Source organism: Gossypium arboreum, chromosome 8 (assembly GCF_025698485.1).
Source record: "Gossypium arboreum isolate Shixiya-1 chromosome 8, ASM2569848v2, whole genome shotgun sequence".
Lineage (NCBI taxonomy): Eukaryota > Viridiplantae > Streptophyta > Magnoliopsida > Malvales > Malvaceae > Gossypium > Gossypium arboreum.
The window spans coordinates 138,775,407-138,802,789 of NC_069077.1; the positions used below are offsets into that span (position 1 = coordinate 138,775,407).

Consider the following 27,383-nt stretch of genomic DNA (forward strand, 5'->3'; position numbering starts at 1 on the left):
TTTTTTATACCGTAGGTAAATGTTAACTCTATTACAATTTGTATTTATTTAATTCTTTTTAGTAGTATAGAATTAAATCTATCTATTTAATTGAACTTGATGCTAGTTAAGTAAAGCACGCATTAAATTCGAGTCTTATGAATAAAAAACAATTGAGTTGAATCCTAATATCACTAAATAAATGCATGTATTTATATATGTATATAATGTGTTTCTTACCATCTTAGTTGCCATAGTACAAGCAAAATTGATGCTAAATTTATATGTTACTCTATTTTTTTTTCCTTTGCTTTGAACGATGACAGATCCATGGTTCAACTTCATGCCTCTAAGTCCCAACTACACTTCTTCTTCTTCTCCAAGTACTGTTCCAACACAAAATCACCCAAACCCTTCTTCTCAACCTCGCACCATCTTCAACAAATCTCAAATTCCTCATCATCATCCTCTCAAAGAAGCTCTTCCATTCATCAATTATCTTTCTCTTACAAGTCAACAACAACAGGAGAGCATTAAGGAACCCTCAAGCAGTTTCATGGAAGAAGAGGACAAGAGCATTATTAGCCTGTTTCCCACCATAGTTGATGACGGTGATGATGGTTATGATTATGATGAGGATGATGATGATAATGGAGGTGTAACTGTGGAGCTACACATAGGGTTACCTAACCCTAGCTCCGATCTGAAGTCTAGGGCTTCTTCCCCATCAAAAGATTTGACAGCAGATAAATTACAATGGAATCCTGTTACTGCTGGTGCAGCTTCTGGGAATAGTACTACTCCATTAAGCAAAGGACAGTATTGGATTCCTACACCTTCCCAGATTCTCGTTGGTCCTACACAGTTTTCATGCCCTCTTTGCTGTAAAACCTTTAATAGATACAACAACTTGCAGGTATGCCCGTATGAATACGCCTCTCATTGCATGACAGCCATTCATAACCCTTTTTACTTTGATTTACCTTGTTGTCATCTTAATTAAGTGATATCTGTGATCCGTCTTAAGTTTTACACTGATCAGCTCTTTGGGTTTTTCTTAAAGATCATTTTGCATATTAATATATATGTGTGTGTGCGCATCTTATTGCATGGCAGCCATTGATACTTGATCTACCTTGCTTCCATCTTAATTATTAAGTGATATTTGTGATCTGTCTTAAGGTTTACATTAACCAGCTCTTTGGGTTTTCCTTAAATATCATTTTGCATATATATTTGCATATATATATATGTATGTATTTGCAGGTATGGCCTTAATATGTGCCTCACATTGCATGACAGCCATTGATAACCCTTTTTACTTTGATATTCCTTTCTGCAATCTTAATTATTAAGTGATATTTGTGATCTGTCTTAAGGTTTACATTAACCAGCGCTTTGGGTTTTCCTTAAATATCATTTTGCTTAGATATATATATATATGTGTGTGTGTGTATGTATTTGCAGGTATGGCCTTAATATGTGCCTCACATTGCATGACAGCCATTGATAACCCTTTTTACTTTGATATTCCTTTCTGCCATCTTAATTATTAAGTGATATTTGTGATCTGTCTTAAGTTTTACATTAATCACCTCTTTGGGTTTTTCTTAAATATCATTTTGCATATATATATATATATGTGTGTGTGTATGTATATGTATATGTCTTTGAAGATGTTCTTTCTGATTATTGGAACTTTGAAGAGTGTGCTAAAGTGCATGGTGAATTGCAAGACTGATAATGAGATTTCAGTGTTTAAGTTCAGTGTTTCAGACTGGTATCAATTGGATCTTTTAAGTGTTTCCAGTCTTTAGAGAACTGTTTGCTACAGCTATATATATGCATATACATATATATATATATAGTTTTTGTTATTTCTCATGGCTTAAAAAGGAAACACCCTGGATTCAGATGCTTTTTTGCAACAGGCAGTCAGACAAATATATATATAAACTGACACTCCAGCCCCTAAATTAGTGGCCCTTATTTAGAGATAAACCTTCGTATAGGGCACCTATGGAATCCTCATTATAACCTAGAAGAATATACAAAATGTGCTGTGTCGTTGATATTTTTGTAGTGATGATGATCATTGGCTTGAGCTAAGTATATATAATTTGTTGCAATGCATGTTGGATTCCATTACAAGTTAAAATATCTAATGGTTATTCGTCATATACAAGTAATTAATATATATGGCATACCTAGAATATAGGTGAAAAAATTCATGAAAAAATTTATATAAAAAGCTTTTGATTGAAATGTACAAGTCATGATGTTATTGGGATGTAAATATCGATTATGAGGTGTTTGGTTCACGAATTGTAATTACTTCGAAATCATATTATCAAGTATGGATAAAAAATATTATTAATAGTATAAAGATATTGTAATATATTGTCTCTCTCAGTCCCATCATAGATTTTTGTCTTCATCATAGATGCACACATGCATGTATATGGCTCTCTTTCACTCCGATCTCTAATACTTGGTTTATATGCTTTTCATCTCATCTCTCTCTCAACCCCATCATAGATTTATGTCTCCATCACACGTACATACATTTTGCAGATGCATCTTGGTTCATGGATGGGCTGTAGATTTTTTTTTTACTCAACAAAATATAAGATTACCAACATTACCAAGATACGAAAATATAGTATCTCTCTCAATCCCATCATAAATTTTTGACTTCATCATACATACATACATACATACATACATACATGTTATGGACCTTTTTCATTCTTATTTCTAGTACTTCGTTCATATGCTTTTCATCTCATCTATCTATACCCCATCATAGATTTGTATCTTCATCATGCATACATACATACATGCATACATGTATGTATGTATGTATATATGGATTGTGCAGATGCATATGTGGGGACATGGATCTCAATACAGAAAAGGACCAGACTCTCTAAAAGGAACCCAACCAACCGCCATGCTAAGGCTACCATGCTATTGTTGTTCACCTGGTTGCAAGCACAACATCGACAACCCAAGAGCCAAGCCCTTAAAAGATTTCAAAACCCTTCAAACGCACTATAAAAGAAAACATGGCATTAAGCCCTTCGTATGTAGGAAATGTGAGAAAGCTTTTGCCGTCAAAGGTGATTGGCGAACCCACGAGAAGAACTGCGGCAAGGTTTGGTATTGTATATGCGGCTCCGATTTCAAGCACAAACGGTCTTTGAAAGATCATACCAAGGCTTTCGGTCCGACCGGTCATGGTGCGGTGGGTGGTGTCGATTCTTTAGACGAAGACGATGAACCTGGATCAGAAGTTGAACCGATATGAATCGAATAGAGATTATTCAAAGATCAAATTCGGGTTAAATTAGTTTTTTCTCTTCTATTGTCCCCACAAAAATAAATATGGATAAACGTTAACAGCCATGTCGAATTGTTCTATATATGTGCGTGTGTGCTTTGTATGTGTAAATTAATAAAGAAATGAATGGGTTTTAATTAATCCATGCAATAGTAGTCTAATTAATTTATCTCTTACCAATATTAGTTTAATTAGCATCGATGATTTCGTGAATGTTTAAAACTGCCTGTTGGAGTGGGGTGAGTTATGTTTTGTCAAGGGTCGTGATTTTGGGATCGGATTAGATTAATTGATGGAACCAATTAGATTGAAAATCAGTCTATATCGATCTAAATAAAAAAAGTTAAATCGACTTTTAAATAAACTGTTCAAAATGAAAAAAAAAACTGATAGTTATAGTAATCATATTTTTATCTGAATTGTCGAAACCATTCTTTTGAAAACGGGGATCGACTTTGTTTGAAAGTGAAAATTAAAACGGGAGTCGCCACCAATCTTTTATCAGGTGTGATCGGATCACCTTTGTTTTAATAAATCAATTTTAGTTTACTAAAACAGGGCTTTTGGTCTACGAAACTTGAGAGAATGAGTTCGGGAGTCAGTTACGTGCGAAGAAGGATTAGCACCCTTGCCCAAAAAATTGGTACCGAATTGATTAATTAGTGTCTTAATGTCGAAAATTAAAAATCGGGAAGGGACTTGAAATACGATCTTTTCTATTAATACTGATTTTAAAATTCTTGAATTAGCTTAAATCGATTTGTTTAAAGATTTCCTTATCTCGAGATATCGGAGTATCACATCCCGTAAGTTAGGACACAATACCATGAATTCCCGAGCACAAGGTCGTCTTTTAATTTAAATTGGAAATCCGTGCATTTCAAAACTCAAAAGGATATTTAGCTATTTAGAACCAATAAGAGAACCGAAACCCCGTAAGTTAGGGCACAATTCTTCGATGCTCCAAAATGCGAAACATTGCCTTATTTATTGAAATTAGTAAAAACATGAATAAAAATCTTTAAAGTAATGAACAACAGAATGATATAAAATAGGCGGGAGACAAAAATAAACGAGTTGGAAATACATTGAAACAAATAATAAATATGACAACAATATTAAAACAATAACAATGCATGCGATATATTAAACGTACTAATAGTATCCAATGTGAAATAAAAACAACGAATATATACATAATAAAGATATTAAGAGTATGTACGTATATATATATATATATATATATATATATTTATAAATAGTAATAGTGTTAGAAATATACTATATATAGTGTTTGAAGTATATACATAAAATAGTGAAAATATAACTAGTAATGTTAAGATATATATAATATATACATATGTATAAAATAGATATAAAAAAATATGTACATAATATAGCGTAAAAATACATACATAATATAATTAAAATATATACATAAGATAACATGTAGAAAAAAAATATATAAATATTATAGTATTAAAGATATATACAAAAAATAGTATAATATATATATACGTAATATAGAATTTAGAATATACCTAATATATTAAAAGAATATATACATAATATAATATTAAGAAATATAATAATAACAAAAAAAAAGAGAGGGAGAGAGTGGGTGATTTTCGGCCACAAGGTCGGCCACCGTTCGATCACGGATCGGACCACGCCAATCACCTTCGGTGCCACCATCTGCAATGGGACCTCAAAAAACTTTTTCGGTAAAAATGGGAAAACTTCCTCCTTTTATTTTTACTTTCGTATAAAAGAAACAAAATAAAACTGAAAGGAAAACAATAAGCAAACAAAGAACTTGAAACGAGAATAGACCAAGAAACCTCTTTTGCTTTGATATTTGATTAATCTCCAAAAAAAAAAACTAGCCTCTCCAAAAACTAGCCTTTACAATAACTCTTCTCCTTGATTACTCTAAAAAAACCTCTAAAAAATCCTTTACAATAACTTTCTCCCCCAAAACTTCTTCCTCCCCTAAATACAAAATATGAGAAGGCTTATATAATCATTTACAAAATATTTTTTTATTGTTTATGTCTTCATTTGTAGGTACAAGTGGTGGTGGAGCAAGTGTGGCTAATAAAGTAGGTGGTAGAGCAAGTGTGGCTAGTGGAGTAGTTGGTGGAACAAGTGTGGCTAGTGGAATTGATGGTGGAGCAAGTGTGGCTAGTGGAGTTGGTGGTGGCAAAGGCTAGGATTTAGTTGAGAAAAGTTTAGGTTGTGGGCTAGGGTTTTTTTATTTTAATTTGGGCTTAGGGTTTGGGCCATTAGGGTTTTGATGTAAATTGGGCTTTGGGTAGTTAAGATTTTGGGTTTTGGGTTTAATTTTGGTGGGTTAGGTAAGGTTAAATTGGGTTTTGATGTAAATGGGTTAAAATTGGCCTACAACAGCTACCCCTCTTTGCTTATTATCGTGTAACGGTAATAAAGTAAAGACACAAAGAAAGGTCAATTTTGCACGGTCTTACTAAGTATAGACTTCTTTGGTGCTCTTCTCATCCAGGTAGTCTCTTTCCAAACCACTGTATCTTGTTGTCTTGATCAAACCCACTGCATCTTCTGATATATGCCTTGTAGCTTCGATTTACTCAAGGTGACTTCAAAAGATAAGATCTGACTTCAATCTGCTTCTTCCATCGCTTTAGTCAGATAAAATTTGTGGTCTTCTCTTCTGCAACTTTTAGAAAGGCAAGATCTGATATCATCGATCAGCTCCACTGCAACTTCAATTAGCTTCACTGTAACTTCAAGGATATAAAATCTGTGTCTTCGATTAATTTCAGTCTTTATTCTTTACCCGACATGTGATCCTGAGCTTAACTCATTTCTCGCAATATGAATTGACTCTTTAAAACTAGACATTAAAAACAGAAATTGAAAATAGCTCAGCACGTGAGCCAAGGCTCAACTCACTTTTCGCAATATGAGTTGATTTTTAAAACAAAATTTGTAAAACAGATTTTGAAAATACCTCGGTATGTGACCCGAGGCTCAACTCACCTCTCGTAATATGAGTTGATTTTTGCAAAGCATGAATTGAAAAAAAAAACCAATTGAAAATACCTCGGCGTGTGATCTGAGGCTCAACTCACCTCTCGCAATATGAGTTGATTTTTTTTACAAACATAAATTGAAAAAAAAGAAATTGAAAATATCTCAGCGTGTCCTGAAGCTGAACTCACCTCTCGGAATATGAGTTGATTTTTTAGAAAAACAAAATTTGAAAAATAGAATTTGAAAATACCTCAGCGTGTGAGTCAAGGCTCAACTCACCACTCGCAATATGAGCTGATTTTTTTGAAACACAAAAATTGAAGAACAAAAATGGAAAACACTTCAGCGTCTTGAGGTTCAACTCACCTCTCGCATTATGAGCTGATTTTTTTTAAAAGACAGAAATTGAAAATACCTCAACGTGTCTTGAGGCTCAACTCACCTCTCGCAATATGAGTTGATTTTTGACAAACAAAAATTGAAATTGAAATTACCTCAGCGTCTTGAGGTTCAACTCACCTATCGCAATATGTGTTGATTTTTTTGAAAAACAGAAATTGAAAATACCTCAACGTGTCTTGAGGTTCAACTCACCTCTCGCAAATATGCGCTGATTTTTTTTAAAGACAGAAATTGAAAATACCTCAACGTGTCTTGAGGTTCAACTCACCTCTCGCAATATGAGTTGATTTTCGACAAACAAAAATTGAAATTACCTCAGCGTGTCCTGAGGCTCAACTCACCTATCGCAATATGAGTTTATTTTTTTGAAAAACAGAAATTGAAAATACCTCAACGTGTCTTGAGGCTCAACTCACCTCTTGCAATATGAGTTGAGTTTTGACAAACAAAAATTGAAATTACCTCAGCGTATCCTGAGGCTCAACTCACTTCTCGCAATATGAGTTGATTTTTTTAGAAACATAAATTAAAAAAACGAAAATTGAAAATACCTCAACAGTGTCACGAGGCTCAACTCACCTCTCGCAATATGAGTTGATTTGAAAAGCGAATTTGTAAGGCAAAATTGAAAAGCAGAAATTGAAAATACCTTAAGCGTGCCTCGAGGCTCAACTCACCTCTCGCAATATGAGTTGATTTTTGAAAAATGAAATTAAAAGCGTAAATTGAAAAGCGAAATTAAAATACCTCGGTGTGCTCCGAGGCTCAGCTCACCTCTCGCAATATGAGTTGATTTTTGAAAAGCATAAATTGAAAAAACGGAAATTGAAAATACCTCAGCGTGTGACCTGAGGCACAACTCACCTCTCGCAATATGAGTTGATTTTTTTGAAAGATAGAAATAAAAACATCAAAATACCAAAAGATGTCATCTGGCGGAACTCATGTGTCCTTTCTTTTGATTCAGTACAGCTATCATCGAAATCTCTTGTTCTGCTGAAATACATGTATATGTCATGCATGATGTTATCATGAAATGCACATGTTTGCCTTAAATGCCTTTATGCCTACATGATCATGCTATGTGCCTTGGGCTTGCTTGTCATATGTCCCTTTCCGTCATGATTTTTGATGATCTGCGTTCATTGCTTTGACTCTTGACTTTCTCCTCAGGCCCTGTACCCATCCTCTAGCTTCACGACTAATCTGCGTTTCTCAGATATCGCTCTTTTGCCCCTGGTTGAACTTTGTCCTTGCTTTTAGGCTCTTGTACTTATCAAATTCTTATCCGGGTAATGCTTAGCACTTCTTTTGTTTAAAGTATGTCATTTCACTATTTATCATGTAAATGAACCACATAATGAGATGCATGAAAATGGTCAGGTAGGGACAAAAGGATACCTCACATTTATTCATTTCAAATGTAGCAAAGAAAGAAAGTTAATCAATGATAGTAAAAAAAAGTGTCATAAAGAGAAAGGGGATCGCATTTCAACAAATACAAATGCTCTAGATATTCAACGCTTGAACTCTTTCACGTTCCTCAATCAAGAATCTTTTCGAGCATGGCTTTCTTGCGTAAGAGATTTATAGTTTTCAGAAATGCTTCAAATACTGTAGTCTCTCTGTTTGACCCACCGTTCAAAACACCTTGTTTTTTAAGCCAGTGCTTGCTTCATTAGAATGCCCTTTAGGGTTTTCATCCTAATCTTTTGTGTTAATCAAGAAGCCCTTTTCGGGTTTTCACCTTGATCCCTCTCTCTTTTTCTTTTTTCTTTTCTTTTCTCTTTTTTTTAAGATGTCATTTTTCGGGTTTTCATCTTGATTTTCCTTTTTTTAAGCATAATATTTCTTCACAGTATCTGAATTCACTGGATTCGGTAACTCCTTCCCATCCATCTCAGTGAGAATCAAAGCTCCACCCGAGAATACTTTCTTTACGGCGTATGGTCCTTCCCAATTTGGGGCCCATTTTTCTCGGAAGTCCTTTTGTATTGGGAGAATCTTTCTCAGCACAAGTTCTCATTCGTGGAATTCTCTTGGTCGTACTTTCTTGTCATGGGCCCCGATTATTCTCTTCTGGTACATCTATCCGTGACAAATTGCCTTTAGACGTTTTTCTTCGATGAGGTTTAATTGATCATATCTAGCTCGAACCCATTCTGCTTCTTCTAGTTTCGATTCTATTAAGATTCATAGAGAGGGGATCTCAACCTCGATAGGTAGCACAGCTTCCATTCCATATACCAGAGAGAAAGGAGTTGCTCCCGTAGATGTCCGCACAGATGTACGATATGCATGCAAAGCAAATGGTAGCTTCTCGTGCCAATCTTTATATGTCTCGGTCATTTTCCCAATAATCTTCTTAATATTCTTGTTGGCTGCTTCAACAGCTCCGTTCATTTTCGGGCGATAGGGTGACGAGTTATGATGCTTTATTTGAAACTGCTCATACACTTCCTTCATCATTTTGTTGTTCAGATTCAAGACGTTATCTGAAATGATTCTCTCAGGCAAACCAGATCGACAAATGATTTCCTTTTTCAAAAATCTGCAAACTGCAGTCTTTGTCACATTGGCAAACGAAGCAGCTTCTATCCATTTTGTGAAGTAATCAATAACCACAAAAATGAACCGGTGTCCATTAGAAGCTTTTGGGGAAATTGGCCCTTTAACATCCATGCCCCACATAGAAAAGGGCCACGGAAAAGTCATGACATGAAGGGGCGAAGGGGCTACATGAATCTTATCGCCATAAATTTGACATTTGTGGCATTTTCTTGCAAAACTAATGTAGTTGCTTTCTATCGTCAACCAGTAGTAACCGAGTCTCATAATCTTCCTGGCCATAGTGAAACCATTGGCATGTGTCCCACAAATTCCCTCGTGGACAACTTCAAGTATTTTTCTGGCTTTAACAGCATATACGCATCTCAAGAGCACTTGATCTTTTCCTCTTTTGTACAGAATGTTCCCATCAAGAACAAATCTCGCTGCCATTCTTCTGATTGTTCGTTTGTCATTCTCATTTACTTGTTCGGGATAATTTTGGTTCTTGACATATTCTAAGATATCATGGAACCATGGCCGTCCATCTGGCTTTTTTTCAATGCTGAAACAATATGCAGGGACTTCATATATGCTCATTTGAAGAGGCATTATTTATGTTTCTCTGTTTGCTTTGAACATTGAAGCCAAAGTGGCCAGGGCATCAGCCAATTGGTTTTCTTCTCGTGGGAGGTAATTAAAAGTTATTTCTTCGAATTCTTTAATCAGCTCGCCACTAGATCATCAGATTTGACCGTTTGAATCTCTCACTTCCTAATCTCCACGGATTTGGTATATCACCAAGGTTGAGTCTCCGTATACCTCTAAAGTTTTGATGTTTCGTCCAATTGCTGTACGAAGTCCCATGATACAAGCCTCATATTCTGCTATGTTATTGGTACAGAAAAAGTTTAACCTGGCAGTGAGTGGGTAATGGTTTCCTTCTGGTGATACTAAGACTGCTCCAATCCCATGCCCCAATGCATTCGATGCACCATCAAAGCTCATCTTCCATGACTTTTCTTTTGATGAATCACATTCTTTTTCTGTAATGCACATCAAGTCTTCATCTGGGAAATCAAATCTCAATGGCTTGTATTCCTCTGTTGTTCGAGTTGCTAAGAAGTCAGCTATTGTGCTCCCTTTTATCGAATTTTGGCTCACATAGACGATATCATATTCTGATAGTAAGATCTGCCATCGTGCCATTCTTCCTGGGAGTGCAGGTGATTCCATCATGTACTTTATTGGGTCCAACTTTGAAATTAGCCATGTCGTATGATACAGCATTTATTGCCTGAGTCTCCGAGCTACCAAAACCAGAGCGCAACAGTATTTTTCTATGGACGAATACTTTGCCTCATATTCAGTGAACTTTTTACTGATGTAGTAGATCGCCTTTTCTTTCTTTCCGGACTCGTCATGTTGCCCCAGTATGCAACCCATTGAATTCTCGAATACAGTCAAATACAATATCAATGGTCTTCCCGGCATTGGTGGTACTAGCACTGGAGGACTAGACAAATACTGTTTTATCTTGTTAAAAGCCACTTGGCACTCCTCGTTCCATTCTCCGAGATTATGTTTTCGAATGAGTCGAAAGATTGGGTCACATTGGTTGGTAAGTTGAGCGATAAATCGGGCGATGTAGTTTAATCTCCCTAAAAATCCTTTGACTTCCTTTTGCGTGCGCGGAGGTGGTAACTCTTGAATGGCTTTTATTTTATCTGGATCAACTTCAATGCCTCTCTCGCCGACAATGAAGCCAAGCAATTTTCCTGAGGTAGCCCCAAACGTACATTTGGCCGGATTGAGCTTTAGCTAGAACTTTCTTAGTCTGTCGAACAACTTCTTCAGGTTCACTACATGCTCTTCTTCCCTTCGGGATTTAGCAATCATATCGTCGACATAGACCTCTATTTCTTATGCATCATGTCATGGAATAACGTCACCATAGCCCTCTGGTATGTTGCCCCAGCATTCTTTAACCCAAATGGCATCACCTTGTAGCAGAATGTTCCCCACATTGTTACGAGGTAGTTTTCTCCATATCCTCAGGGGCCATCTTGATCTGATTATACCCCGAGAATTCATCCAGAAAAGAAAATAATGAATGTTTTGCTGTGTTATCCACCAACGTATCAATATGTGGTAAGGGAAAATTATCTTTGGGACTTGCTCGATTCAGGTCACGATAATCCACGCACATTCGTACTTTGTCGTCTTTCTTTGGTACCGGAACTATGTTGGCCACCCACTCTGGATATTTGGAGGTTTGTAGGAAGCCAGCATCAAATTACTTCTTGACTTCCTCTTTTATTTTCAACAACATCTCAGGTCTCATCCGTCTTAGCTTTTGTTGAATGAGTTTGCATTCTGGCTTCAATGGGAGCTTATGGACCACTACATCTTCATCCAATCCTAGCATATCCTGATATGACCATGCGAATACATCTTTGTACTCACGGAGCAAAGCAATCAAATTATGCCTGGTGCCCCCTAAAATAGAGGTCCCAATCTTCACTTCTTGCTTCCTTTCTTCAGCTCCCAAGTTTATTGTTTCAACAGATTCTTGATGAGGTAAAATCTGTTTATCCTCTTGTTCCACCATTTCTAGCAAGTCAGGAGATGAGACATAGTCTTCAGCATTTTCTTCAGTTTCGAATTCTCCTAAACAAACAGCCTTCTCAAAATCGATTTCAGGACTCGTAACGAGTTTGTTCATGCAATTGATATCTGAGCACCTGAAAATTGAATGGAAAAGGAAACTATAGAGGGGCATCTAAGTATTGAAACCAACAAACTGAATGTTATGGTATGGCATGAGGTAAATGTAAAGATAGGCTATGAAATGATTATGGAATTAGTGATAATACGAAAAATTATGACAAAATGCATCTTCATTGATATTCATTTAAATGATAAATAGCGAATGCAAGCTCTTACAAAAGAATTCTATTATATCTAAGGACATAACAGAATGTTAACGTTTGAGCATTACTCTAAAGACTTATAAACTACAAGAAGATCCTCGGCAGTCCAATTGTTCAACATGAAACCCGGGGGACAAGGGCGTATCTTTGAGATGTCTTTACTCGCATCAGCTCATTTGTCAATGACATTTATACTGATATTTTGAAAACCCTCTTCGATCATTAACATTGTGCTTTGTGCAATATACTGCCCTGGGTATATCATTCCCGCAGACGTAAATATTCTTGACAAATGAGGGAATTCCATGGGCTCCCATTCTGGTTCTCGGCCTAATGTTCTCGCGATCCTTCTTTCCTGATCTTTCTTCCACTGCTTTCTTCTTTGACGTATGTCCAGCTGGAACCCTAAACCGTATCGGGCCTTGTGGTGAACTGGTTTTAGAGCCCCAACTATTCCTTGCAGATATCTCCCTAAACCTCTTCTCGCTCGAGCTCCCCTTCCTACAGTCAACTTGACACCAATTCTGGTATTTCTTGACAGTTTTGGCACCGAAATTCTATTTCCCTCAGTGACAAAAGCGGCATTGACAAATTCAAGGGATCGGAAGGAACATTTCACTGCGTCTTTGCTTACTTCAAGATATGGCGCATCAGCAGAGATAGATGCGATAATGTCTTCTTCTCCCTCGACAGTGACCAAACAACCATCCATGATGAACTTTACTTTTTGATGAAGAGAGGATGGGACTGCTCCAGCAGAATGGATCCAGGGCCTTCCCAGAAGGCAGTTATACGAGGGTGTGATGTCCATGACTTGAAACTCGACATTGTAAATGTAAGGGCCCACTTCTAAAGGGAAATCAATCTTTCCCATAACTTCACGCCTTTTCCCATCGAATGCCCTTACTGTGGAATGACAGGGCCTTAAATAGGACAGATCTATCGGAATTCTGGAAAGCGTGGCCAAAGGCATGACATTGAGTGCCGAGCCATTATTGATAAGCACATTCGGTATTATGTAGCCCTTGCAACGAGTCGTAACATGTAGTGCTTTTACGGAGCCTCTACCATTGGGTGGTATTTCGTCATTACTAAAAGAAATGAAATTATCCGCATTCAAGTTGTTCACCCATTTGTCCAGCTTCTCCACGGATATATTGTTTGCCACGTAAGCTTGATTCAACACCTTCAGCAAAGCGTTCCGGTGTAGCTCCGAATTTAGCAGCAAAGATAAAATCGAGATTCGTGCTGGTTGCTTATTCAATTGTTCCACCACATTGTATTCACTGTGTTTGATAAATTTCAAGAACTCCTATGCTTCCTCCTCATCCACAGGCTTTTTAGTTTCTTACACGGATGGAATTTCTTGCTCGACTTTGGCCTCATGCATCACTGCTTTCCCTTTTTACTTCCAGTCACTGTTCTTCTTCACTGGTTCGACCTCTTTCGAATAACATCTTCTACTTCGGGTAAAACGACCTACCTCTCCAACATCTCCAGTTATGGCTTTGAGCTTTTCACCTTCCGGTGTGACGATATTGATGTCATATTTCTATGGTACGGCTTTGTCGTCCTTGTACGGGAAAGAAGACGGTACTTCGATTATCATTTTTGGTTTCACCGGCTCTTTCGTCGTGTCGTAATAAATTACTAACGGTCGATCCGCGCTATAAGGGAGACCTGATGACTGGTTGTCAGAGGTGCATACTTCTCTTTCATTGGTCTCTTCCCTCTTGTTAAGGACCTTAATTTCCTTATTATTCATCCGGTCTTAAAGCAACCTTTTAAATTCCTCACACGACTGAATGTCGTGTCCTACAATTCCATGGAAATTGCAAAAACTTTGACCTTCTTCTCCGAGAATTCTATCGGGGTGACAAAGTAATCCTTTCTTAACCAGTACCTCCCAGATATTCTGCAGAGGCGTCCTTATTTCCGAAACACATCTTCTGACTTTCCATTCATCCTCTTTCCCCACTGTGCTCACATTCCCTTCAGCATGGTTAGGGAACGGGTTTCCAGTTGCGTTACTGGCACTATCGAACCTTAGGATACCCGCGTCAATGAGTCCTTGAACTCTCCTCTTAAAGGCTAGGCAATTCTCCGTGGAATGCCCCTGGTTCCCCGCATGGTATGCACAACTAGCGTTTGGATCGTACCACTTTGGGTATGGAGGTTTAAGGGGTGCCATGTAATGGGGAGAAATCAGTTATTTCTCTAGAAGTTTTGGGTACAATTCCCCATACGACACATGGATAGAAGTAAATTACGGTCTCTCGGGATTAGGCCTTGCTGGGCTTGGTTTGTTTCTGGGCTGGCTTTGAGTGGGTATCGTGTTTTGTGAGAATATGGTGATGGGTCTTTGGTTGTCGTGGCGTATACGGGGTAGGAAGGAGGTGGTGCTTGGTAGTAAGGGGTTTGAGGGGGATAATAGAAATTTAGAGGTGGATAACTTCGAGGTTGGGGTTAGTTTGGATATGGATTAGGGGCATAACGGCTTCCCATTCCCACCATGTGGGCTTCTGGTTCTTTCTTCTTCATGGGTGCTACCCTTCTTGAACTTTCTTGACCTTCCATTCTACCGCTCTTGACGGTGTTCTCTATAAACTCACCGGATATTACAATATCCGCGAAGTCCTTCGTGGCGCTTTTCACTAGTTTGTCATAAAACGACGTCTTTAAAGTGTTGATAAAAAGGACAGTTATCTCCGTTTTCGTTAGTGGGGGTTCCACTTGGGCTGAGACGTCCCTTCATCTCTGCGCGTACTGTCTAAAAGTTTCTGACGGCTTTTTCTCCATCATTTGTAAAGTCATCCGATCAGGCACCATATCTGATACATGCTTGTACTGCTCACAGAGTGCCGACGCCAAGTCTTTCCAAGATCAGATCATTTCCTTACTGAGCTGGTTGTACCACCGAAGAGTCGATCCTACTAGACTGTCTTGAAAACAATGTACAAGTAGCTTATCTTCGTTCACGTAACCGGTCATTTTTCAGCAAAAATATGACAAGATGTGCTTTTGGACATCTTGTCCCATCGTACTTTTCAAAATCAGGTACCTTAAACTTCGGAGGCAGGATTAGGTCAGGTACCAAATTGAGTTCTTTAGCACCTAGTACCGAGAATACTTCACTGCCTTCTATTGCCTTGAGTCTTTCTTCCAAATTCCTATACTTCTCTTGAGCCTCGTGATCATCTATTTTCAACTTGGCTATTTCGACTGGATCATCTAAATCTGGAACTACAAGATTGGCAGGGGTTACTCCGGGATTTGACATAAATGTTCCTTGCCCTAGATGAGCAAATGGCATAGGTCGTTGTTCCAAGCCAGTGGATTCCCCTTGAGTATACCCTCTTTGTGCTACGTGGGCATGTGGTAGAGTGAATCCTGGGGGATAGAGTGGATCCTGGTCATGATTAATTCTTGATTGAGGTTCCATACTGTCGGGGTTCTGCATGGGTCCTTTTCCTTTGACTAAAACTGATATCATCTTCATCATTCTAGCCATTTGATCCTTTTGTTCAAGTGATTCCTCTCGAGATCTTACTATCAAATCCCTCGTTTCTTGCTGTGACTTAGCTAGTTGTTCTTGTAATTCCTTCTGGACTCTTTCCATCCTTTCGATTCTTTCATTGAACTCAGCCTCTATTGCTCTAGCTTGTCGACGCGTTTTATACGAATGGCGTGGTTCCAGATTTGAAGTGTTGCAACTGCGAATTATATGATTCTAACATTAGCGAATGATTATGGGATATGTATATGCAATGAATGGATGAATGGATGTAAAAAGAGGCGTTGATTCCAATTCAATTTCATTAGAAGAACTTCACTAGAAGAAAAATTTCTTTACATAGAACGGATGATTACATATACGACTTCGCCCTAATGCCCAAAGTCTTAACTTTCCTAAGAAGCCAAGCTAAGCTTCAGCCTCGGTCTGATTCCGACTCGTACTTTAAGCTCAATATATCAGCCTGAACTACCAAGGTTTACAAGTGATCAGCTATCTCCCAAACCTGAATTATAACTTCGCCCATGACATAGTCTCTATCTCTAATCTGGTTTTGAGAGTGGTGAAGCTATTCTCTGTAATGGTCGTTGTTTGTCTCAAGAAGTTCCACTCGAATTTTTCTATCTCGCAGTGCGGTCTCGAGTTCTTCTATTTTCCCTTTCAACTCTTTGATCCTGCTCAGACTAGCTTTTAGCTTAATTATCGAATTATGGCTACGATGTTGCTGAAGTAATCTTTCCAATTCAGCCACCCGAGCTCGTAACTTCTGCTTTTCTTTTTGGGTTTCTAACAAACTCTTCTTCAGAGTGTCCTCTCGTATTCGGGCATCTTGAAATCTTTTATCCCAATGGTCGGCTTTAGTCTTTTCCTCTTTAATCTCTTGACGCCATTACTCTGACGTTTTACCTAATTCGACAGTTTTTATCGTTATACGAAGCTTCTTGTAATCGATTTTCAGACTATCTAAATATTCCTCGGCCTTGTTCTTTCCTTTTCTTAACTTCTCGGCCTCTAGCTTATGGATATCGACGTCTAACCCCAACTTCATTTTATCTTCTTCTAGCTGCTCTATCTTCTTCCCTAACTCCAAGTTTCTTTTCTCAAAATCTTGCTTAATGATCTCTAACTCGAATGGGATGACCCGTAAATGCTCTCTATCGGTTGTGTGTTCCCTTGATTCTGCCTAAGGATGTTGTCATTGACTCTCCTACCTCACCACCATTCATACTCGGGGGTCGTCATCGGGCCTGCAGTGAATCTTTTCATTCTTCGAGTTTGGTTCTATGCATCTGATATCTCGCGAACCCTCTTTTTATAATTGTTGTCTTTATAGGGGAACTCACATTGTGCCAACCCTTGTGTCACCGGTATAAACTGCCTTGATCGATACTGCCTTAACACCATCAATGGAGCGTATCCAATGGCTCTCCATATTCCAGCGAGAGGGACCAGTCAAAATCACCGCACCTATATAAGATCTCGTCAAGAATCAACCACGGAGCCCTCCATTCAATGTCTTCGGTCCGTAAATTTTAGAGAATAGTTATCCATCTCTCTTCGGAGATGTCGTCCCGCCTCGATGTGGCCACTAATTCTCTTAATGGGGAATAATCCTTAGAGAATACCCGATAGGAGACCTTCTCCACCTTCCAAAAATGGCTGTGGAACCAAGCCAAAAGAAACTGTGCGCAACCAATAAATCTTCCATCGCCCGCTCTCCGGCATGTATTCAAGGATCGAAAAGTTTCTACTAGGATTACCGGAACGGGTGTGGTACCTTTATCAAGTCGATCGAATAAATCTGAGATGGCTTCATCTATATGTCCAAGTGCTTTAGGAAAGACGATCAAACCGTAGAGACTTAAGGAAAAAAGATCAACCCTTTTCTTTGAATCCGGGTGCGCAAGAATAAAATCCCTCAAATTCCTCCAATGAATACATTTACTATCCCCTTTTTGCTTGATGCGGGCCGCAACCCATTGCTCGCTCATCCCCGTGATATTCATCAATTTCTTCAAAAGGGAGGGACATTAACAGGTCTTGAATAGGCCCTATCGGCCTGAATCTTCGGGCAATTAAGTAACGCCATGTATTCCTCCACCGTAGGTACTAAATCAACTCATCCGAAAGTGAAGCAACTGTAAGCGGGGTTCCAAAATTACGCGAGGGCCCGGAACAAGTACTTTTCCACCTTTACATCCAGCAAATAGGGTAGGTCACCGTAGTTACAGTAAAAGAGTTGTTTGACTTCGCCATTCCAACTATTCCATATATCCCTTAACTCTTGCAGGTTGTTCTGAGTCACACTGATGCGAGTGAAATTCCACAACTCTGATTTATATCCCTCGGTCAAACTATCTCCTTTCTCCTGTTGCGTTCTCTCAGACCACACTCGGACGGTCGCATTATCCTCCATTCTATCAAGAAATCCTTTTTCCATGCTAAACTCTTCTAATTAGTAACCGAACGTAAATCAACACCCTTTTATGATGAAATGTCATGCGAAAATGATCAAAATATAACAAGTTAGTATTATATACAAAGAATAGAATTCAAAGCAAATAGTGAGTAAATAAGCACCTAATCAGGTAACCACTAGGGTTTGGTGTGGTTCTACCTAGGGTAGGCTCCTAGGGCTCATTACATGTAGTTTGGTTCTAAAGTAAAGGTACCTGAACCAGCAGATTCCTCGATCCTCACCCATTATAGGTTCATACAGACTGAGTTTGATTCAGGGGAATACATTTCCCTACGGCTATACGGAGGTGAAAACCCCACGAAGACGCAGGTACAGATGTATCTCGAAAGCGATCCACTATCCTATACGGAGGTGAAGACCTCACGAAGGAGTAGTTTTTCACTTCCACTTAAGAGGGTGAAATTGACCAATAATGCGATGCGATATGCAAAGATACCTCAAAGAATTAAACCACTTAAAGCAAGCATATTATGAAGAGAGTCGCGAAAATAACAGACAACATGCAATGCAGTAAATTTAAAATCGATTTTCAATTTTTGACAAAAGACAAAAAAATAATCAATTTAAGGCTCGACTCTCGAATTTCCCAGTGGAGTCGCCAAGTTGTCGAAACCATTCTTTTGAAAACGGGGATCGACTTTGTTTGAAAATGAAAATTAAAACGGGAGTCGCCACCAATATTTTATCAGGTGTGATCGGATCACCTTTGTTTTAATAAATCAATTTTAGTTTACTAAAACAGGGCCTTTGGTCTCTGAAACTTGAGAGAATGAGTTCGGAGTCGGTTACGTGCGAGGAAGGATTAGCACCTCGACACGCCAAAAAATTGGTACCGAATTGATTAGTTAGTGTCTTAATGTCGAAAATTAAAAATCGGGAAGGGACTTGAAATACGATCTTTTCTATTAATACTGATTTTAAAATTCTTGAATTAGCTTAAATTGATTTGTTTAAAGATTTCCTTATCTCGAGATATCGGAGTATCACATCCCGTAAGTTAGGACACAATGCCATGAATTCCCGAGCACAAGGTCGTCTTTTAATTTAAATTGGAAATCCGTGCATTTCAAAACTCAAAAGGATATTTAGCTATTTAGAACTAACAAGAGAACCGAAATCCCGTAAGTTAAGGCACAATTCTTCAATGTTCCAAAATGCGAAACATTGCCTTATTTATTGAAATTAGTAAAAACATGAATAAAAATCTTTAAAGTAATGAACAACAGAATGATATAAAATAGGCGGGAGACAAAAATAAACGAGTTGGAAATACATTGAAACAAATAATAAATATGACAACAATATTAAAACAATAACAATGCATGCGATATATTAAACGTAATAATAGTATCCAATGTTAAATAAAAACAACGAATATATACATAATAAAGATATTAAGAGTATGTACGTAAAATATATATATATATATATATATATTTATAAATAGTAATAGTGTTAGAAATATACTATATATAGTGTTTGAAGTATATACATAAAATAGTGAAAATATAACTAGTAATGTTAAGATATATATAATATATACATATGTATAAAATAGATATAAAAAAAATATGTACATAATATAGTGTAAAAAATACATACATAATATAATTAAAATATATACATAAGATAACATGTAGAAAAAAAAATATATAAATAATATAGTATTAAAGATATATACATAAAATAGTATAATATATATATACGTAATATAGAATTTAGAATATATCTAATATATTAAAAAAATATATACATAATATAATATTAAGAAATATAATAATAACAAAAAAAAAGAGAGGGAGAGAGTGGGTGATTTCCGGCCACAAGGCCGGCCACCGTCGGTGCCACCGTACACGGTAGCCGGACCTCAAAAAAAACTTTTTCAGTAAAAATGGGAAAGCTTCCTCCTTTTATTTTTACTTTCGTATAAAAGAAACAAAAGAAAACTGAAAAGAAAACAATAAGCAAAGAAAGAACTTGAAACGAGAATAGACCAAGAAACCTCTTTTGCTTTGATATTTGATTAATCTCAAAAAAAAAAAAAAAACTAGCCTCTCCAAAAACTAGCCTTTACAATAACTCTTCTCCTTGATTACTCTCAAAAAACCTCTCAAAAATCCTTTACAATAACTTTCTCCCCCAAAACTTCTTCCTCCCCTAAATACAAAATATGAGAAGGCTTATATAGTCATTTACAAAATATTTTTTATTGTTTATGTCTTCATTTGTAGGTACAAGTGGTGGTGGAGCAAGTGTGGCTAATGGAGTAGGTGGTGGAGCAAATGTGGCTAGTGGGGTAGGTGGTGGAGCAAGTGTGGCTAGTGGAGTTGGTGGTGGAGCAAATGTGGCTAGTGGAGTTGGTGTTTTTTTTATTTTAATTTGGGCTTAGGGTTTGGGCCATTGGGGTTTTGATGTAAATTGGGCTTTGAGTAGTTAAGATTTTGGGTTTTGGGTTTAATTTTGGTGGGTTAGGTAAGATTAAATTTGGTTTTGATATAAATGGGTTAAAATTGGCCTACAACATGAATCATATCCAGGTCAAGCTTAAATTGAGTTTGCATTAGATATATTGTTTTTTTCAGTTTTAATTATTTAGGATTTATTAACATAATTATTATAATAAATGTCAATAATAACGGTAGAACGATCTTAAAGCAATAATAAGAAAGGAAAAAAAATAAGAACACATAGATTTTACATGGAAAATTCTTTCGGGAAAAACCACGGGTAGAGGAGGAGAAATTCACTAATGTTGAAAAACGAATGATACAAGAGGAGTTTCGACTACATCTATATAAGGGTTGAAAAATCATGTTCTAATCAAAGTCAAATAGAAGAAGAATAGTTCTATGCAGATTCAACTTGTGTTGTATGATCCGTCCAGCGGAGTCTCCGCCCTCACACTCCAGTCACAATCTCAGTCTAGTTTTGTGCTTAATAGGGATTTGTGGTAGGCTCTTGCTTTACCCCTTCGCCCCCTACAAATTTTCTTATTTTTTCACTGTATTTATTTTTTTAATAAATGACTGAACTTAGAGCATATAATAAAAAGATAAGATAAGCATAAAAGTCAAAATTATCTATATATGTGCGGTTATATATTATATTATATGTGGATATAAGGGCGGTTCGAAAAGGGAGAGAGGAGTAAATTTTGACTTGAAAAAAATTCCAAAGGACGAGTTAATGGGCAGTTACAATAAGACGCAGTTCGACGTGAGGCTTTTGGGGGACAAATTAAAAATAATTTTAAAATTCAAAATATTATAAAAATTCTAAATTTTATATTTTTAAAATATTATAAAAATTTTAAAATTTTTCGAAATAATAATTTTAGGAACCTAAATAAGTTAATTAATGATTCAAGTTTACCATACTAAATTATTTTTTATTATTTTGCTTTGAAAAAGTTTTCAAATATATACGACCTTAAATTTATGTGTTATAACATGAAATTAGTTATACTGTAACAATTTTAATTTAACATGTTTAATTTTTTAATTTAACTCGAACAATTTCACTCGATTCAATTTGACTCAACTTGAATTTCATTTCACTCGACTTGATTTGAAAAAAATTTCAAATCGAATTAGGATGTTAAAATAGGACTCGTCAACTTGATTAACTCAAAAACTTTCACTCGATTCGATCGAACGCTCATCACTAATCAATAACGGCAACAGATACAATATTTCGAAGTCAGTTACTATATTTGAGTTGTCGATTGTCCGTTGTAAACAAAGGGGAAAGAAAGATAGAAGTAAAAAAAAAGGGCGCAAACTACTAAAACAGTTACTTTTGTTTCCCTCTAATTACATTTTAGTCACTTATGTTTGAAATATTACGTTTTAGTCACTTACGTTTTCACGTTGTAACATTTTAGTCATTGACTCGTTAGTTTTCCTTAACGGTGTAATGGTAAGATGATGTGGCGCGTTAAATCATAATTTCAAACAAAAATTTTAGGTTAATTTATACAATCGGTCCCCGTAGTTTTTCGTTTTGATTAATTTATTTTTTTTCTTTTATGTTTTCTTAACTTTCTTTCTTTTTCTTTCTTTTCTACTCTTTTCTGCTTCTCTCTCTGTTTTCCTCCCTTCTCCATTTCTTTTAACGTAATTTTCCTATGTTTTATTTTTTGAACAATTTAATTTTTTCGAGTGAAGCAAGCTTATGGACTAGTTTTAACAAATGGAAAACATTGAAAAACCACGTTAAAACAAATCAAGAAGGGAGGAAAATAGAGGAAGAAGTAGAAGAGAATGGAAAAAAGGAAAATTAAAAGAACATAAAAGAAAATTTTTAAATTGCTAAAAATGAAAAAATATAGGGACCAATTGTAGAATTTAACCTAAAATTTTCGTTTGAAATGATGATTTAATGTGCCACATTAGCTTACCGTTACACCATTAATGGCAATTAACGCATCAGTGCCTAAAATGTTACAACACAATAACGTAAGTGACTAAAACGTAATATTTCAAACATAAGTGACTAAAATGCAACCTGAGACAAACAGAAGTGATTATTTTAATAGTTTAAAAAAAAAAAGAGAAATTAAAAGCACCCATCTCTCGGATTTTGTAGTTCCTCTAAATCGAGCCTTCATTCGAGAATCAGAGTCGGTGAGGAGGGATTATAATTCGAGCCAACATTTCATCGGGTGGCCAATAATAGATTAAAGGAAAAGAGAATACGAACTCAAATGAACCAGATTAAGGTGAAAACAAGATCAAGAAACGGTTTCAAACTTACAGGTTCGTGAAAATCAAATCTAGAGTTGCTGCTCAAAGTTTATGGTCTCGGTAAAAATCTTGCTTTACTTCCATCCTCTTTTTACATGTAATTTTAGTATACTTCAATTGTTTGAGATTATGAGCATTTACATATTTTCTTATTATCATATGTATGTATGCTGCCATGATTCTCTTATCATTATTATATATTTTGAAAATCTAGTGTGAAAATTCTAAGTTTGAGACAAATATGACTATCCCGACTTGATTTCAGGCTGCACCTAGGATGGTCAACACCCTTAACTATCAGGCTATCATATTATTAAGTTTCATTGTATACTTGACATGTTTCTATCATGGCATTTTGTATATGTATCAACCCAATATTATTTAAGTACTTTTTTGTGAATTACAATAACAGGACAAAGCCTAAACAATTAACGCGACTAGTGCGACTCGAATCTTAGCCATACTGGGGCGATGAACACTCTTGACGATATTACCATCACATGAGGTTTAAGTATTTATTTTTTTAACATTAGTTTCACTATAGGTTCTTATTATATCTGTTATTTTTTATACAATACCTAGAATTATCTATAATATCTCCCTAACCCTTAAATAGGAGGATAACGCGCTTCAGCCTACTAAAATTCATGCTCCTACAGTGGCAACAATGCCAATGCCAATTGAGTTAAGACTCAATCGGCATTATTTAAGTATTTATTCGCTTATGATTAATTGGCATTAAAATTATTTTTTAGAAAGGGTTGTGTTTTTTTTAAATAAAAATAATTAGGCAACATGATCGTTGCTAAAATTACTAGATACAATCTCGTTTATTATTCTTAATTTTAAAATGTCATTCATACAATTTTTTTGTGTGCTATAACCTTCTTTATACGTAATCGACTCATCATTTTACTTTAGTTTTTAATGCAAATCCAAAATGTAAACCCAAAAATTATCTTTTGAAGAGATTTTCATATTTTTTTAATAAAAAACTAGTGTTTTTAAAATTAAAATTTCATGTTTTATCAAATATTGTCGATCTAATTTTTATTTAAAATGGTTTTGAAAATGGTTGAATTATTTTATATATTTCTAATAAAATTTAAAATTTTTAATGAAAATCTTAATTAATTAATTAATTAATTAGGTTAAAATGTGTTATATACTTTTTATCATATTTTGAATTTAGTCCCACTACTTTTATCTCAAGAAATTTAGTTTTCTAGTTTTCAAATTTAAAATGTAAGTATAATTGTAAACACTGTTAAACCTTTTTTTGTTAGATTCAAGTTTGATATTTTTTTTATTACATGACTACCAAATGAGTATTTGTTAATTTCGGAAAGCAAGACTAGCGAAATTTATAGAATAAATTTATGGTGACATTAACGATTTGACTTGAATTTTAAAATAAAATGTATCGGGAATAAAAAGTAAAGGGACTGAATTCTGTATTTATAAAGAGTACAAAGATTTGGAGCATATTTTAATTATTGTTGAATTGGTCAAACTAGAAACGATGATCTAACTAGTTCAACTACCTATTCGATTCTTAAAACACTGATTAAGGGTTAGTTTTGTTTATTACTAGTGTATCTCATTATTTTTAAGCTCATTATTAGATATTCTACAATGGAATTAAAAAATAGTTTTATTTTATTTAATATAGTATATATTAATTTCACATAATTTAGAATCTCATTATAGATTTTAATCATATATGTTCTTTTTGATACAATGCCTAGAATTACTCATAGTCCCTCTTCAACCTATAAATAAAAGGATAATGCGCTTCAAACAGACTTGAACCCATGTCCTCTTACATTACCAACAATACCCATTTCTTTAAATAATAATTAATTATAAATTTATTTAAAATAAATAAAAATAATATATAATAAATTGATTTATTTGGTTTAAATTTTAATTTATTAAATCAATTATAACCAATTTTCACTCCTCCTTAAAAATAACATCACTTAGATTAAAAAAATTATTTTATTTATTTGTTTTTAAAACCTTTAATAAATTCACATAATAGTATTCACTAATACAAACTCAAACAAATATAAACCAATTATTTATATCCATTAAACTTAGTTTTTTTCTTTCTATTTTTGTCTCTTTTTTTAAATTATATTCATAAATTATATTGGAATAGATTCGAATTAAGCAACGAACAATAATGAATAGAGAAAAATGGACATAAATATTTATGTGAAAAAATTTCTCTAAAGAGGATAAAAATTCACGAGCAAACAAAACTTCACTAAAGCGGCAAATAACCGAAGAAGGATTGTAATATGCAAAAACAAAAACAAACTCAAACCCAAAATACAAAGTTCTCACAAATTTCTCACAAAACTCTCTCTTAATTGTGTTGTTAAATCAATCTCTCTAGGGTTGCTAAAAGTGCTATTTATAGGTTGAAATTTGTGGGCTAATCTAATTAAAATATCCCCAAAATTATTAGAGTTCAACTGAAAAAAAAACAAAATTTAACTAAAAAAAAAAACTTGATTTAGTAGGTAGCAAATAATAATACCAACTAATTTAAACTTTGTATTTTATTCGAATTTATTTTAATATATACAACTAAAAGGAAAATAAAAGAAGTTATATAAAACAAGGTCCAAATTTACTTCAAATTGTGGCCTTATTTATCCATTGAAAATAAAAGATAAGAAAAAGAAATGAGGAGTGGTAGCTTTCATGCATGTACGTATCAATTTGCTGACTTTCATAATTATACTTATCATCTATATAAAATTATAACAAAAAGGGTAAACTATTAAAATAGTCACTATAATTTCCCTCATGTTATATTTTAGTCACTTATGTTTGAAATGTTACGTTTTAGTCACTTACGTTAATGTGTTGTAACATTTTAGTCATTGAGCCATTAATTATCATTAATGGTGTAACGGTAAGCTGACATGACATGTTCAATTATCATTTCAAACAAAAATTTTAAATTAAATTATATAATTCGTCCTCATGTTTTTTTGTTTTGAGCAATTTATTTTTTTTCTTTCATGTTTTTTTAACTTTCTTTTTTTTTTCCCATTCTCTTATGCTTCTCCTCTATTTTCTCCTTCTTCATCTATTTTAATGTAAAAGAAATAAAATTAAATTGCTTAAAATAAAAAAATTATAGGGACCAATTGTATAATTTAACCTAAAATTTTTGTTTAAAATAATGATTTAACGTGCCACGTCAACTTACCATTACATTGTTAACAACAATTAATACTTAGTGACTAAAATGTTACAACACGATAACGTAAGTGACTAAAACGTAACATTTCAAACATAAGTGACTAAAATGTAACTGAGGGAAACAAAAGTGACTATTTTGATAGTTTCCCCTAACAAAAAGTTCAAAACTATTTTTATTTTGCCATTAGTCCTTATCTAATGCTTATATTTAGTTAAATTCTGTCATTAGTCCTTGTACTTTGTGAAAAATATGGTTTTAATCCATGTACTTTTATTTGGTTATTTTTAGTCACTATACTTTTCAAATTTTAAAATTTTAGTCCTCACCAAAAAATAACAGTTAAATTCTTTAAGTAAAATTCTGTTATTTTTAAAATTTGATGTGACAAATATATCATCATATGTGTAACGTCATGTCAACTCATTATTTCTATATATTACTCACCAAGAATATGTTAACAACTGTCATTTGTATCAAGATTGAAATTTCAAAATTCGAAAAGTATAATAACTTAGAATGATCCAATTGGAAAATAATGGACAAAATATATGACTGTAAGCATAGTACAAGACTAGTAATTCAATTTAAGCTAATGAATTTAATTGCTATTGTTTAAAATTTTAAATTTTGAAAAATACAGAGACTTAAAGTGACCAATTCAAAACTATAAGGACTAAAATTCATCAACTAAAAGTACATGACTAAATTTACAACTTTCACAAAATACAAAGATTAATTGTAGAATTTAACTTTATATTTAAACACTTTAATGGGTTACTGTCACCCTTAAGCGAATCACTAACCCAATTATGGAAATATACAAATATCATTTTTAAATTATAATTAATATTATTATGAATTGTGGTACCAACTTGGAAATTTCTAGTATAGCCTCTATCGCATGTGAATTACGCATTTAATATTTATTTAGTTTTTTTAAATATTGTATTTTTAATTATAGTAATTGACATAAAATAATATTTCTTATTTAAATTATTGAATATAACAAAAATATATTAACTTTTCAATTCAAACTTTATAATCGAAGAACGATTGTTATTATGATAAGGAAATCAACCCTGAATGGTTCAAAGCGGTGAGCAAAAATAGACAAAAAAATCGAGCATTCACCAAATTAGAGAGATCAACAGCAAAATCATCCTTAAAATCACTTGTAAAACTAAGATTACATGCATAAACAATACT

At 34.8% G+C, this 27,383-nt stretch overlaps 1 protein-coding gene and 1 pseudogene across 1 annotated transcript; one reads left to right on the forward strand and one right to left on the reverse strand.

The window, feature by feature from the left end:
• The first annotated feature begins 203 nt into the window (after positions 1-203).
• Positions 204-3,463, forward strand: LOC108468999 (zinc finger protein WIP2-like). The gene is made up of 2 exons (XM_017769875.2): positions 204-895; positions 2,861-3,463. Exons 1-2 carry the CDS (start codon positions 299-301, stop codon positions 3,287-3,289), a joined length of 1,026 nt encoding a protein of 341 aa, XP_017625364.1. The 5' UTR covers positions 204-298; the 3' UTR covers positions 3,290-3,463.
• A 5,109-nt stretch (positions 3,464-8,572) lies between these two features.
• LOC128296672 (uncharacterized) lies at positions 8,573-17,721 on the reverse strand (annotated as a pseudogene).
• Positions 17,722-27,383: the final 9,662 nt, after the last annotated feature.